The sequence below is a fragment of the Lycorma delicatula genome, chromosome 11 (genome assembly GCF_047948215.1).
Source record: "Lycorma delicatula isolate Av1 chromosome 11, ASM4794821v1, whole genome shotgun sequence".
Lineage (NCBI taxonomy): Eukaryota > Metazoa > Arthropoda > Insecta > Hemiptera > Fulgoridae > Lycorma > Lycorma delicatula.
Window position 1 is genome coordinate 55,269,041 of NC_134465.1, and position 16,499 is coordinate 55,285,539.

The 16,499-nt window shown below is 30.2% G+C and overlaps 1 protein-coding gene across 1 annotated transcript in view; it reads left to right on the top strand.

Moving 5' to 3' along the window:
- The window catches only part of HDAC11 (Histone deacetylase 11), a 30,835-nt gene extending 16,510 nt beyond the window's left edge, over positions 1 to 14,325 (top strand). Inside the window, exons 6-8 of the mRNA XM_075378849.1 lie at positions 2,895 to 3,061; positions 5,498 to 5,606; positions 7,769 to 14,325. Coding sequence (XP_075234964.1) covers positions 2,895 to 3,061; positions 5,498 to 5,606; positions 7,769 to 7,942 — 450 coding nt within the window. The 3' untranslated portion in view covers positions 7,943 to 14,325. The remainder of the gene's footprint in view (positions 1 to 2,894; positions 3,062 to 5,497; positions 5,607 to 7,768) is intronic.
- Positions 14,326 to 16,499: the final 2,174 nt, after the last annotated feature.

A 16,499-nucleotide genomic window follows, 5' to 3' on the forward strand; every position in this document is an offset into this window, starting at 1 on the left:
GATATGTATGATCATTATGTTTTTTTCATTTCTTAATCTATTATTAATTTGCTTAGCTACAAATATTTTTTTTTTGTACTTATGCTGTGATGAAAAGATAAACAATTAAGTAACATTACTGTATCACAAACAGCCATAGGACGATCACCTATGGCCATTAGATACATGGTATTTTTTCTGATGTGAGAAGTATGAAGGTAGTAATGGATTTCCTCCAATCGGCGTATTACCCAGTTTTTCTAGACATGGTGCTTTTCGAGAGGTTGACCAGATTGGTTTGATTAATTCAGGCTTGTGCCCAGAGTGTAGGGCCATGATGTGTGCTATGTCTTATATGACTGCCCCAGGTACGAAGCTGAACATATCAAAGTAGCTAGAGAGCTTGTGAGGATCAATTCTTGTTATGATCTGCAAGTTAATTGGAAAATCAAAATTGAGTGGAACATATTTGCTGGCTTCCTAACATTTTTAACCCTGCAGAGGATGACTGAGGGGATCTGATGCTGTTGTATAGATATAAAGCAACCCGGGTAGCTAAGGGCCCACTTGGGTACTTACTTTGTCAAGATAGGTGTTTTGGCATCAAGCCCTGATACCAAATTGGCATCAGGACTTGATGCCTTGATTCTGTTTAGCTCAGTTATTTGCTGTTAGAATGAGAATGGATGTGTGGGGAACATTGTGATAGAGTTGCAGTGTGGAAGGGTGTATGCATTGACCTCACTCCTGAAAGCAGACCAGAGCAGAGAGAGATAGGGTATGTTTTTATTAGAGGCTTAGTAAATTTCTGAATCTCTTTCTTATTTTTAAGTAAAACAAGAGGACTTTGAGTAAATTGAATTGTAGGATAAAATTGTCATTGTTCCGATCAAAACTTGTTTTGTTGGTTATTTGTGATGTTTAAAGACTCCATCAAATAATGATCTGAGTGCATAGTTAATTGAAGTTATATATGGGAAGAGGATTTGCGTTGAAAGTTCAGTGTTAGAGGAAGACGTGGAGATCATGCTTCTGCAAATTGTTAATTTGATAGTTGAGGGTTGTAAGTTATGGTAGGTGGCTGTGGCCATACGAAAGAAGATAATAAGTTGTGTAAATACACTGATGATGGCCAAGACATTTGTATTGGTGTCATCCTGATAGAGGCTAAACTGATGATGTTGTATTATATCAAGTTTAGAGGGTTTAAAAGACAACCTCTGGTAAAGCCCATCAGGGCTAGGATTGGAGGGGGAGGTGTGGCGAGTGGGATCATCATAAGGTAGGTCTTCTCTCAGTAGGTCACAATGTTTCACAAACGGCTACAATCGTAGCCACAAATTCCTTTGTAAACTAGTTAGAATATTAATTCCTTAATATTTAAATTATTAATAATTACAATAAAATGTTGATTCCTTTATAAAATAACTGAAATATATACATGGTATGGTACCACACTATTTTTTGTATTATAAGTACAGCTTTATTCATTCTTTTTTACGATTTATTTCTAAATTCATTTTCCTGATTAATAGGTTATTTTTTTATCATTGTTAAATGTATATATATGAAAATTTGAATTTTTTTAACATAAAAAAACTGGCAAAGGATTACATGACTTTCCTAGCTATTAATAATCAAAATTAAGAATTAGAGCCAAAAAATAGAATATATAAATTTTTTAGAAGTGGGAAATACATTTTAAGAAAAAAATTATTTTTAAAATATTCATGCATGGTTAAGTTTAACAAATTTACTTCAGTAAACTTTTCTCTAAACTTAACCCCCACTTGAAAACAGGCTAAAATAAGAAAAAGAAAATCTTCTAAAAACTTTTCTGCATTTTAGGTCCAGGATTGATAATTTAAAAAAATTGTAGACATTTCTTGATAGCTCTTATTATGAAGTATTAACTTTCAAAAGAGTTTTGAAAAGTATGTAAATCGCAGGGAGAAGGAACAAATGAACAAAAAAACAGAATTTCAGTTAAGAGTAGGGGTTGATTTTTTTGGATTAATTTTTTATATGCATTGTAGGTAAAAAATTTTGTTTTTAATAAAGTTTTTTCTAAAATATTTTTGAAGAAAATTTCTCAGGAAATTGATTTTTTTATAATATCCCCCATTCCCTTAAAAAATTTTGAAAAAAATAATATGATTAATGCTCCATATACAGAGATATCTTTGTCAAATTTGAAGAAACTTGGTTTGGTCAGTCTTGAGATATAAGAGCAAAGGCAGTGTGCAGCACTACATACAGTATGTTCATACATACATTGTACATATATTTTTTTTTAGTCTAAATGAACTAGTCTATAACAATTAGTAAAGATTTTCAAAAACCTGATAATTCATATTTTGACATGATCACCATACTTTCTACTTTTAATGGGGAAGTAAAAGATGTTATGGCCTAAATATGATTTTACTACGTGAATTTTGTTTAATATTTTTAAAAAATTACAAAATAAAACCACATATATATCACTCTATTATATTAAATAGATTTTACATGTACAAATTAGTTAAATATGGTATTTTGAAAAGTGGAGGTCCAGCTTTATCCAATCAGCATCTTAGCTTCCAGTTCAATAAAACTTGTAAAGGAGTACAGCAATCAGATAGCAAAAAAAATCCCTTGTTAGGTCTGTCGGCAATTATACTTTCATCACAATTTAAATATCAGGAATTCAGAATCTATATACACAAAATTTATGCATTACTGCATCAGATATATAAACAGTAATTTGATATTCATCTATGCATTTTATAATGAAACTGTGATTAGTGCCTATGTGCCTTTTAATTGTATTTGTATATTTAGTTTTATACACAAAGAGATTTAGATTGCAGTTTATTTTTTTTATATATATAAAATATACTGTTTTTAAGTATTTATTCTTTTTTTTTTTACAGGGCAATGGATACCAATTAGATTTTATGAATAATCGTACTGTGTATATAATGGATGTATTCAATGGTTATATTTATCCATGTGACCGTTATGCAATGGAGGCTATACAGTGCCAAGTTGTTTTAGATCCATTCACAGAGGATGATGAATATTTAAATTTAGTTGAAAGGTAATGTGTTATTCGCTGAATAAATTAGATATAATTCAATAAAATAATTAAAATTTACATTATGCTACTGTGTAAGGATGGTATACACAAAGTAGGTTCAAAAAGTTACAGGAAATAATTTGTTTATGAAAAAGTTAGAGTAAATTTCATTCAAAGTAGTTTCCTTCGTGGCTCACACATTTGGTGAATTTGTTTGAAACATTCCATGAAACTTTTTTGAGGTACTGTCCTAAACTCTTTCATGACATTTTTGTTACTTTGTGTCATGTCAGGTACTCACTCTTTAGGATGTTTTGGTCCATCCACCAGCAAGAGTGGAAGAGGTCAAAGCTCCCCGATGATGGTATTGGGAACCCTCGAGGTGTGTGGGTAATTGCAGGGAGGCATGTCGGACGTGCACAATGCATGTTGGGCATTTATAAGATAGGGACGGGAAGGGTAGCTTCCCAGTGGAGGGGAGCACTGGCCATCCAGAGGTGGAGGTTGGTTAAGCTGGGAGGACCCCAATGGGATGTCCCAGGGGGGCAGTCAACTGCCACGACTCTCTGAGATGATTGTGTATTGCCTAATGGTGGGGGCCATTTGCCTTGGGGAGTTTAAAAAGGATAAAAAAAAGTACTTATTCTTTGATAGCATGGATCGATATGCCAGTGCATTGTCATGCAAAAGAATCCATTTCTATATATTCCAATTTTTCAGGATGCTTCCTTACTACATCTATAAATGATGAAGGATGTCAGCATGCATTTCCTTGTTCACTGTCTGTGTGTCAGGAATGAATTCATATACAATAATACCATGTGTATCAAAAAAAAATTTCAGAGGCAACTAGTGGGTGGATGTGCAATATTTTTCTGTCTAGGTGTAAGTGTTTTACGCTTTCGGTGTTCCTTCCTGATATAATGATTTATTCTCTCTCTGCTGGCCCATGTTTTCAAAAAACAACAAAATTTAGTTTAGTCAAGATGCAAAACCCGTTAATAATATCTGATGGTAGTTGTACTGAATTTTTTCTAACATTATTGTCATATGTTTCTTTCATGTTAGTTGCGTAACCAACATTTATTTTCCTACAGCACAGAAGGGAAATTGTTGCCATTGTTTAAAAGTACAGCCTTTAAACTAGTTTTTGAAGAATTGGTGAACAGTCTCCTCTGAAGAGTTATGAAGCTGGACCAAATCAGAGATTTAGTTACTTAATAAAGTCTTGGAATTTCCTGTGGGTGTATGGACATGGACATGGGTATATGGTTAGGGAGTTCCTGACTAAAACTAAATTGATTTAAATTTAGATAAGATCTATTATTGAATTTTTAATTAAGGGACAGTGATAAATCTAAAGTGCTGTTGTTGCGAACAACAGGTTTTATGTGGTATGAGTTTAATGGATTCTTTAAGACTCATTAATTTGTTATTATCATAAGTCTATGAATATTAAGTAAGGATAACTTAAGAGTATTTAGAACTTGGTGTGGGGTTCATGCTTCGATAAACTCAATTAGTCGTGAGGGCAGTGAGAAAAGTGTCCAAACAAGCATGCAGTGAAGGCAAAAGCTGAGTTATTAATCATTGATGAAAATACCTACTGAGGTGGTGTGGTGATCAGAATCATCTATAGGTGGGTGTCTTCCCCAAGGAGGTCAGTCCAACATGACTGTGGCATGGTTCATAATGCATTATCAGTATTGCAAAACTCTTGTCGGTTATCCCTAGCTCAGTCCATCAGATGTTTCACACAGGTCAAATGGAGGATGTGAACAACCCAGTTCTTATCTCCTCAACTTTACAATAAAAATATAGTAAATAACATTTTTCGTCTAATGAAGTCAAACTGTGTTATTAGTCTTTAAATGTAAAATCCCAAACAGATGTAAAGATATTTGGATTATTTACTCATTTCCTTGGCATATTTATTCATTAATACAACACACTTACAGAATGAAAACACAATACATGCGTGGACAGTGAACATTTAAACAATATTAGTATGTTAATTTTATTACAGAATATTGCTCTTTGCTAACATGTCACGACCTATAAATGAATCTTCATGCATGTAAAGCTGTCACCTTCATAATGTTATGATTGTACCATACCCTCTGTTAGAAATCATTTAAAATATTTTTTTATGTACATAAGTTATCACTAAAAAAATATAGAATTTGGCAAGCAGTACTTCACAAATGTTATTACACAAAAACTGAGGACAATGGAAAAATTATGATTGAATTTTTGAATTAAGCATCATAAAAAGTTACATTAGGAGCTCAATAAAACTTTCATGTATCAAAAACTATGTTTATTACATAAACATAATTTATTATATTGCAGTGCAATGTAACTATAATTTAAACAATTACAAAATTTAATGCTCTTAGAATAATATTTTATACTGTAATATTAAAATATAACTGTATGTCTTCTTTTTTTTTATAGGAATCTGGAGAAATCTTTGCATTCATTTCGCCCAGACATATTAGTTTATAATGCTGGTACTGATATTTTAGTTGGTGATCGTTTAGGAAATCTTTCAATTTCAGCTCAGGTATTTATTATTTCTGTATAATGTGTCCCATACTACATTTACACAGAGATGTTAATAGTGTCATTGTGTTGTTAATATATTGTGGTATAATATTTTCTGTTTGTCATTTCTGTTGCTGTATAACAGTACCATAACACATTATAGCTGGGGACATATAAACATAAAATCTGTTTTCTCCATTGAAAAAAATGACCCAAGGTATGAAGTAGAATAATTATGGATTTATTTAGAACACACCTTTTAGTACCTTTTGGAACGCTTGTTAATTGCCTCAATAACGGCTGAGGTTCACATATCTGTTGTTATTATTATATATTAGGTTTTCTCAGCAAAGTCTTCCCAGTATGATTTTAATGTTTGTCCACACTTGTTTTACTTTTTTCAATTTTGAAGATCTGTTTGAAGCCCGCTGCAATAATTGAACTTTTGTTTCAATGTTGTATCCATTAATCCACATCTTATCTCCGGTAATGATTTTTTCATTCTTGTTAGCTCAAATCATAGGCTCTTGACTCGCATAACTAAAATTTATTTCTGCTTGACTGTAAAAGGGTAAAGTTCAAATTTGGCTGTAATGCAACTCATGCCTAAATTTTGTAAGACTTTTATGACAAAAGGTTTTGAAATGCTTAGTTTATCAGCTACCTCGTGAACAGCTAAATGACAAAACAAATGACTTCTCAACTTTGATAATTATTTTTATCAGTTGGTAGTTGAACTTAAATGTTGATAGTTAGACTGTCAAGGATCATCAGTTGATTTTCAGCCATATTCAAGTGGATTTTATTACTAGTAAATCTTGAGTCCCTATTGCTTAATCCCTAATTCCCAAATACTTCTTTTTCATATTTTAAATTTCTCCATAAAGTATTTTCCCAATTGAAAATGAAATGAAAATTACAAAGTATGTAATGTAATAACACTTGTTAATACAAACAGGTATACTGTGATGCCTAAGCAAAATATTGCTTTGCAGTTTTTTCTAGGCTGTAAGCTGCACCCACCAGGTTGGTCTAGTGGTTAACGCGTCTTCCCAAATCAGCTGATTTGGAAGTCGAGAGTTACAGCGTTCAAGTCCTAGTAAAGCCAGTTATTTTTACACGGATTTGAATACTAGATCATAGATACCGGTGTTCTTTGGTGGTTGGGTTTCAATTAACCACACATCTCAGGAATGGTCGAACTGAGAATGTACAAGACTACACTTCATTTACACTCATACATATCATCCTCTGAAGAATTATCTAAACGGTAGTTACCGTAGGCTAAACAGGAAAAAAAAGGCTGTAAGCTGCAGGATGATATGTATTCTATTAGTGAATAGTGTTCTAATTAAAAATTCTGAGAATTTATTGGACAACCCTTAACTACATATACAAGGTAGATTAAAAGATTTCTAGGGACTTTCTGTTTGAAATAGTAATTTTAACAGGGAAATTATTGTTTTATAAGTTGACAGTGTTCATGATGTCACACTGGTTTCTTTCCATAAACAGTAACATTTGTACGAGGTCTGTTCAAAAAATAACTGAACTTTATTTTTTTTTAATTTTTATTATTAATTTTACAAATTATTGGTCCTTGTCACTTTCAAAGCATTCCTCTCCTCTGTTCACACATAACGATGTTTCCACTTTACGAAGTAATCTTGGATAGCTTCATTTGAAATGGCCTTTAAGGTCCATGACGAATTTGCTTTAATGTCATCAGTAGTCTCAAAACGACGTCCTTTCATCACTGATTTTAATTTCAGAGATAAGAAAAAATTGCAAGGAGCCAGGTCTGATGAGAAAGGAGACTAAAAGAGAACAGTCTCCTGATTTTTGGCAAAAAACTGATGAATTGAGAAATCTGAGTGTGTGGGCACATTGTCATGGTGAAGTAACCATGAGTTGTCTCACCACAACTCTGGTCTCTTTTTGTGGATTTTTTCATGTAACCATTGTAAAATGCCTTGATAGTACACATGGTTCACGGTTTTACCTTGAGGCAAGAATTCAAAATGTACAATTTCATTAAAATCGAAATAACAGACAGCACTTCAACATTGGATCAAGGCTTGATGTGCTTTGTTGGAGATCCTTTGTTAATCCATTCTGTTTATTTATTTATATATATAATCTCCCAATAATTAATCTTTGTTTCTTTTGGCTTTTTTACAGGGCATTATAAGGCGTGATGAAATTGTTTTTATGAAAGCACGTGAACGAAGAATACCTATAGTTATGTTAACAAGTGGTGGATACTTAAAGAGTACTGCAAGAATTATCGCAGATTCTGTTTTAAATTTACATGATCAAGGTCTAATATCTTTACCTAAAAAACGAAATCCTTAAAATATTCTTCTAGATATCCATAAATATTTACTTTTTTATTAACTTGTTAAAAAAATCATATGCAGTTTAATAAATGAAAAAGACGTATCTTTTTATAAATTAGAAGACAGAATATTGTAAAAGTATTATCACAGATGATCATTCTAAATGTTATCTTTTAATTATCAAATAATTAGTTTCATGTAATGAAAAATATACATTAGGAATTAAAAACTAATTCTTAATTAATTAAAAATAATGAAAAAAAAGAAAAAATGAAAGGCGTTATTCCATAGAACGCTTTTTTCCAAAAAAATTGCTCAAATTTTTGTTTATTGATGATGTTATTATATTGTTTTATAGATTATCTACATTCTCTTCTACCATTTTTTATCATTATTGAGTAAGAGTAAAAAAAGGTAGAGCAGAAAACGTCTAATAAATGTAACCTTGGGACCTAGGCATAAAAAGATATTATTAGCACACTCTTACTACAAGGAACCTCTTTATTCCATTTAATTTAGACATCCTTTTGAAACATTTCTAATTCAATTATTTTTAAGTCGTTGACTGCTATATTTTTTATCTGCCAATAAATCAACAGTATGTAATGAAACCGCATTTAGTGTGATTTAACTTAAGAAATCTGGTTTATTAAATCTAACTTAAGCCATTGGCTATTTATCTTTACATCTTTAAATTTTATTCCCTGAACTGTCAGCTGTTGTGGAACCATCAAACTGTAAGAGGTGCATTCTTTTACCTGTATTGAAACAGAAATTTTATATTTTTTTTATTATCAAACATATTAATCAAATAAATTTGCTGTTATTGTCCTTGATGGTTGGCAATGTTATTAATCTAAAAAATAAACTTTCCCAAACACAAAATGAAATATTTTTTTAAACTCACATTTTCAGACCATCATTAGTGACTGGTTAGTGAAAGGTTGTTTTTAATTAGGTGGTTGTGGTTATAAAGTATCTTGGATTTGTATTGAGTTTTTTTTAAACAAAAATAACTGTTAAAAATGTCAACTATCTGCTAAAACAATATAAAAGAAAGTTACAATACAAGGTAAAACAATACAAAAGAAAGGTACTTAAATGAACAGATAAAAGACAAGGCCAACTCACTTGTATACCCATTCTAAGTATGAGCTTACTTGTATGTATAAAAAAAAAATCAGCAGAAGTAATTTCAGGTGGTGCTACTATGAGATCACCAGTAGGAGAGATGGTTACAAAGACTGAAAACATTCATTTTTTAAAAATATTTTAATGTAAAATTTGGTTCAGTTTGTCATTGCAAAAGTTTTTCTTTTTTAAATTAAACCAAGAAATTTTCATGTACATAACACAATTAATTAAAAGTAAATAAAAAGTAATAAATTATACATTACTGTTAATATGTACAATGTACAATGCTTGTAATTCACAATTTATAAAGAAAGTGTTTTATCTTCCCTCAACAATTTTTAATTTCTAGAGGAATATCTGTTATTAAATTTATACTAATCCAGGCTTGGGGGTCTTAAATTTAAAGGGATCTGCTTGATAAAACCCCTTTTAATATCCTAAAATTTTTAACTTTTCGAAAACAAATTTAAAATAAATTAAATTCTTAAGTTAGCTAAAATACTAGTTGAGATGTTATTTTTTAGTATTTAATTTGATACGTTAATTGCAAATATTAAAATAAATTAACACGGCTTATCTTTCTCTAAACAAAAATTAATTCCATATTTGGTTCTTTAACTCTGTATTCATATATCTCTGTAATTATTATTCAATTATATCGGATATTTTACACTGCAAACAAACAATATATATGTTATCTTAATTACACTAAATTTGATTTATTTTTCCTCCTTAAATTAAAGAACTTAATGCTGAAAATACTTCCATTAACCGAGAAACTTACAAAAAGTTAAAAAAAAGTACTTATGTTTATATATTAAAGCAATGCTTGTGATGCAATTTTTTTTTTAAATTAAGAAAATTTCAAAGGATTATTTTTCGTAGTCATTGATCAAATTGGACACAATTAATACTTTCATGCGTTTGCTGTTCAGCATGGATATTGAGAAACTAATAAATGTAAAAGTTTCATGTAAATGCAATTTATTACTATAAAAAATTTATATTAAATGAAATAAATATATCTAACATACAAAATAGTAATTCAAAAATTTCATTTTTGTCTTCACTCATGTTCACAAATAACTCACCAAACACAGCTTCTTTTTTTCAATCACTGTCCAAAATAGAATACTCTAGACACATGCTTCACTCGTTACCAATCACTTATTTTTATCACATGCTGCGTCGAATACAGGCTTACAAAACTTCTTACTCTGTCTGTTCGTCCCCGGCAGTATTTATACCTCCTGGCCTGTAGAACAAGTACCTTGCTCATCCTTTTGATTGTTCAAGTGTAATAATTTTTAATGTCTGCACCTTCTACACTTTTCTGTAAGTACTTTTTCTGGTTGGTAATCCTTCTGTTCAAACAGGAGCTTTTGGAGGTGCCATTGTCTGTAGTACAAAGAACAAGTCATTACACACTCCCATTATTCTAAATAAAAAATCGCTTTTAGTTCCTTCTAGATTCTTCTTTCTGGAAGAAACCCGTTGCGCACTGCCCCCTCCTTGAAGCTGTTCATCCCGAAGGTAATTCTTCTGGTCGAATAGGAGCTTTAGAGGTGTCACTGTATTACAACAAATAAATTGTTAAAGGACCCACTACTCTAATTAAAGAATCGCCCCTGGTTGTTCTAGATTTTTTCTTTATTTTCTTTCTTTTACTTCTTTCTGGAAGAAACCATGACTGTTACAATACTGTATGAAGGGATAACAATCCATACTATTTGTTCTAACCATTTGATTTCCACTAAAATAACAAAGTAGTATCTTAATGATTTCTTTGTACTAATCTTACTTTCAGGTTATTTCTTTTATTCCTTTATGGACAGACTACAATACAACCTTGATTTTTCTGAATTAAAAATTATCTTACTTTATCTTTTACTGAAAACCTTTTTATTCATCTTTGTTTAAAATTTTATTCTTTAAATTATAACATCAACAATAGACATGAAAATTTTTAAAATTGAATGGATTTCATTTATCACGAATGTCCAATTCTGTAGAAAATTTACTTATATATAATCTTAAATAAGTGAATATGTAATTAGTGTATAACTGCTATTTTATTAGAAAAAGTATATTAAAAAAAGCTATAAATAATACAAAATACTTGTTACATTAAATTCAAGACTATAATGTATATAATAGATTACATTACATAGTATTTTACAGTAGAGAAGTACAATTTAACGTGCCAATTTAAGACAAAGATATCATTGGATGATACAAGAATAGTACATGATACCAAAAATTTGTTAATATAAATAGATAATAATAAAATTAAGATTTTTTATTTAAAATATGTTAAGATATCAATATGTGATTGGTACAATAGTTATTATCATACTGGCCTCTAGATCTTAGGAGTTTTAAGAATTTAATTCTTGATTCAGTGATGTACCATACTATCATGTAATTTCATTTTCACTCAATTATTATACCCCAGTCTCATACTTTTGGCAAATATTATCCTGAAAAAATGTTTATTGTAAACAGCAATTTTTTTTTTTTAATTAATGAATAAAAATTGTGCATCATTGTTCAGTTAATTTAAGTACATTAGATTTTTTATAAAAATATTTAGTGTTAACGTAGATATTTTATTGTTGCTATATGCTACGTAACTCTGAATAATTGTTTTGAATTTGTCTTCTGTGACTTACTTTCTGCACATCTTGCCATTATCACAAAAGCACCAATACAATCTAATGACATCCATTAAAGAAGTGTCAGTATAACCCACTGCCACTGCAATAGTAATATTTGCCCTTTTGTCAACGATTAACAAGGTGGATATAACATAACAAAAAATTTGTTTTAAGTTTGAAATTCCAGTGCGTAAACAAATTGGAATATTGTTCTTCTAGTAATAAAATGCAGCTAACTGGATATACTTTGTGTAACAATTTGACAGCTACTTTGTATATCTCGGGTTTGATACTACTAATAAATATAAGAGATTATGCTGAATATAGATCATGAAGTGGACTAAACATAGGACGATAGTGCCTTATTGGGCAAGGTACAGAATATTAATTATTATTATCCCTTCACTTCATGATGTCAATTGGGAGAAATTAATTCATTTCTTTATTGTCACAATATATTTGTAATAAGTTTCTCCTTTGATACTGTATACTTCAGAATTCATTTTTCATAATAAAAAATTATATTAACAATAACTGGACTTCAACCTGTAGTTATGACTGTAAATAAATATATATTTAAGATTATTTTGACAAGTATTTACTGTAATCTAGACTGAGTACATTTAGAATATAAATAAATATATATTTAACATTAAATAACCAGTTATTTCAGTTAAAATGATTTCTTTAGATACTAATGATTATTAATACTTATTTTTCTGTGCCCTTAATTAGAATGATGTGATTTTTAAGATATTAATATTGTTGAATTTTTATTAATTTAAATTAAATATGTAGAATAAAAAATTTATTTAGTAGAAGTGTGGAGTTATAACAACTGTGGTACCTACCACTTATGGTTGTGCTGTTCATTGGTTGAAATTTATGTAAATGCATGTACTCATAGCATATGTTTTAAATTGCATATGAATTTTTTAGTGGAGAAATTTTTTTAAGTGATTTTACAGTGCACAACATATTTAAAACTTGTACATAAAATTCATATAGGAGGATGTTTTATTTTAATCGTCTTCGGTGATTTTCTCGTAAACTATGCATAATACAAAAAAAATTACGTAAACAAAAGTTATTCAGATTGAAGGGGACACCTCATGGTGGCCTTGGATTTTACCTTATTTCAAGGTTAATGTGATTTTCTCAAGTGGAATGACCTATTTTTGACCCCACCAGTGAAAAGAGAACATTTTATAATGGAAAGTGTGGTCACACATATATGACCTTGGATCTTTTTTGAAGGTCATATGGCTAACCATTAGATATATGGGTGTTAAACAGGTGATTAGTACTATACAGAGATAGTGTTATAAAAGTTCCACATTTTTGAAGGTCGTATAGTGTTCCTAGAATATTTATATTCCAGACCATTTATCTCAAAAACTTTGAGAAGAGCATAAAAATGACTTTACAATATCGTGTAACACTATCTCTGATGGTTAACCATATGACCTTCAAAGGTCATACATGTGACCACATATTCCAGTGTAAAATTTTCTTCTCTTTTTATTGGTGGGATCAGAAATAGGTCATTCCATTTGGTAAAATCGTGATTACCTTGAAATAATGGTCAAATTCAAATCCAAGGTCACCATGAGGTGTCCCCTCCAATCTGAGTAACTTTTGTTGAGGACATTTTTTTGTATTGCGCACAGTTTACAAGAGAATCATCTTGGGCGATTAAAATGATCTTTAAGATAAATAAACTGCATTCACTGTATATATTACATTTTACTAGTACTTGCATACTGTAGTTCAAAACTTTTAGCTTACGAATATACTCAATAAAGTTATTCAAAAACTATTTTTAATAAGTATTCAAAACTAAAACTTGTAAAACTATTTTTACAAGTTACTAGTTAAGCAAATAACATTACCTCACATTATATTAGAATATAGAATGGTGTATAATCAATGTTGCCAAAATAAAAGATCTATCTTGTATAATTGGGGTATGCTTTTGTGGTTTACTGTTTTGTATGCACTAACCATGTTAGAAGGTGTATTCCATTTTGTGTGATATTTAAAGTTGTGCTGACTGATTATAATATAAAATAGTTATTGAACTTTTAGTGATACGAATCTTACTCTATTGAACAGAGATAATATATAAGATTTATAATAAATAAAATTTACTTACTAGATTTTATTATTTCATAGCTTGTTTGTTATTCTGAAAGTTTGACTGTATAATATATAATTATAACATTCATTACACAACATATTTATCCTTTTGTGCCAAAATTTATTTGTGGTCAACTAATAGGCTGTATGTGAGTGGGGTTACATATTGTTAGTTGCTCAATTTAATATATATTTATAAAATATTTATTGTATTATAAATCTATATTTTTAGATCAGAATGTTTGTAGATTTAACTGAATAATTACAAATGTATTGTTTATTTTGGTATCTGTGTAATTTAATCATTGTAACAATTATGGGATGATTATTTTTAATATTCATATATTTGTATATATTTAGTACTTTTATAGCATGTTTCTTTTCAAAGAAAGTTTACTTTTACTGTATAGTATCACATTTATGAATTTCTTGTTTTATTTAACAAAAATAAATTCTAACTGTTATTAAATATGTTTTTCACTTTATTTAAAAGTAGAAACACTTTTTCCACAAAGTTACTTTGCAATATTTTTTTGGCGAACTTTCTTATAGCATAAATGTTTTGTTTCAATTAAATGACTAAAAAATTTAACGATTCATCAGGAACTCTGACTGAAAAGGGCCTTGCCCTTGACAGATCCTACTTACAGAAAAATTAAGGTGGAGCATTTTAGTATATTAGTATGGAAATAATAAAAAATAAGTAAAAATATTATCCAATTCTTTGTGTAAAATTTTGATATATGAGAAGTGATCGTACCTCCCCACTTCTGTGACTATACAGGTTTTTTGTAACTAAAATTAAATGGTATCAATTACCCGTTTTCAGAAGTAATTTCACAAAATTTGGTTAATCCAGTCATAAGATATTCAAAGCAAAACAGCAATAATGAAAAAGATTAGGCTTATCCCCCTCCACACTTCGATCCATAAACTAGTCATTTGAAGATGAATATTTAGCATACAAATTGATGTTACAATATGCTGATTGTCACACTCCTAAAAAAAGTAAGAAAAATACTCAACAGAAAATAACTCTCAAATTTAAGACTTTGAAATTATATGCCCTCCAAGACAATAAATAAAGCAATTATACGAAGAATACAATGTAATATTGCTTGTAATACAAATTGCTCTGGTATTCTGTGTTGGTAAAAAGAGTAGTAGCTTCAAAGTAAAACTCTTGGGTAAGAGAATCAACATTTTCCAACAATGTCAAGGATTTTAAATAAAACTCCAGATATTCAACAAAAAAAACTGCTAGTTAACTGAAAAACACTCATTGAGGATGATCACAAGAGAAACTGAAAACATTTTGACTAATTGATATAATCATTAAACATAGTTTAGATTACAATTTCAAATGTTTGCAATTTTAAATAATTATAGTCACATACACAAGAGTTAAATGATATACACTAATATTAAAAGTATAGTGGTACTAACAGTTTTGACTGCTGAATAATAATTTACTGCTCTGCCTGACTGGAAATGAAATCCTTTAAATCTGTACACAATGTCCCCATTATAGAAACACGTTTCATAATAATTATGCTATTATAAAATATTTAATGGAGGAAGTATAACTACATAATCTGTTTAATTTACCTTATATTGCTTTGGTTTTGTTTAGACTTTGAGTTTATTGATAGCATAAAAATCAATACCTCTGTTTCATGCTATAGTTCCCAGTTTCTTATACTTTTAATAAAATTTCAAAAAAATTGATGCTAAGTTAATGAATCACTTTGACATTTTGAATTTGGATATGGAAGGAAATTCATAAGATTTCATCAACAAAATATGCCATGAAGAGGTTGTTAAGATGTATAGTATAGATTAGGAACTGACAGGCATCATATTCGAATAAATATATACTATTTCAGATGAAAATAAAAATAATATAATAGGTTCCAGATTCGAATCTTGGTTAAGCATGGAATTTTCACGCACGTTACAAATCATTCATCTCATACTCTAAAGCAATACCTAACGGTGGACCTGGAGGTTAAAAAAGATTTTACGACTCATGTTATTGTTAATTTTATATATAGCAGAAAAAACAGGTAAAATTACACTGTTAACATAAAATTTGGAACTGAAACGAGAGTAGGTGTTCTGTATAGTATTTTATATGCTGAATCCGAAGAACCCCATCATGTAATGTTTGTAAGTTACAACCCCGACTTGGCGAAGAGAAACTGCTGCCGGAAAACAATAGGTGGCGTGGAACGTTTATCATACGTTGTAAGATCAAACGTAAAGTTTACATGGTTTATTCTCCACGGGAGGTTCGAGCACGGACATGATGGAAAGAACAAGGGAGAGTCAACACTCATACGCTGCAGCAGACGTCATGTACGGACAACCACAGGCGCAGTACAATGTGGACGGTCCTCATACTTCCTCAAATTAGGATTCTTAAGAACTGGGTCAAAAGCTGGGTGATTCGGCTGCCCGCTGAGACGGGCAAAATACGACAACAAAAGCTGGTCTCGTCTATCACAAAGTGATGGCTCGCCACTGTCTACAAGTAAGCTCGCGATAGGGCTCGATCTAAACGCACCTGTTGCAAGCCGAAGAAAAGCATGATGCACACCGTCCAGCATTTTAAGTAGGATTTGACGAGCTGAAGAATAGGCG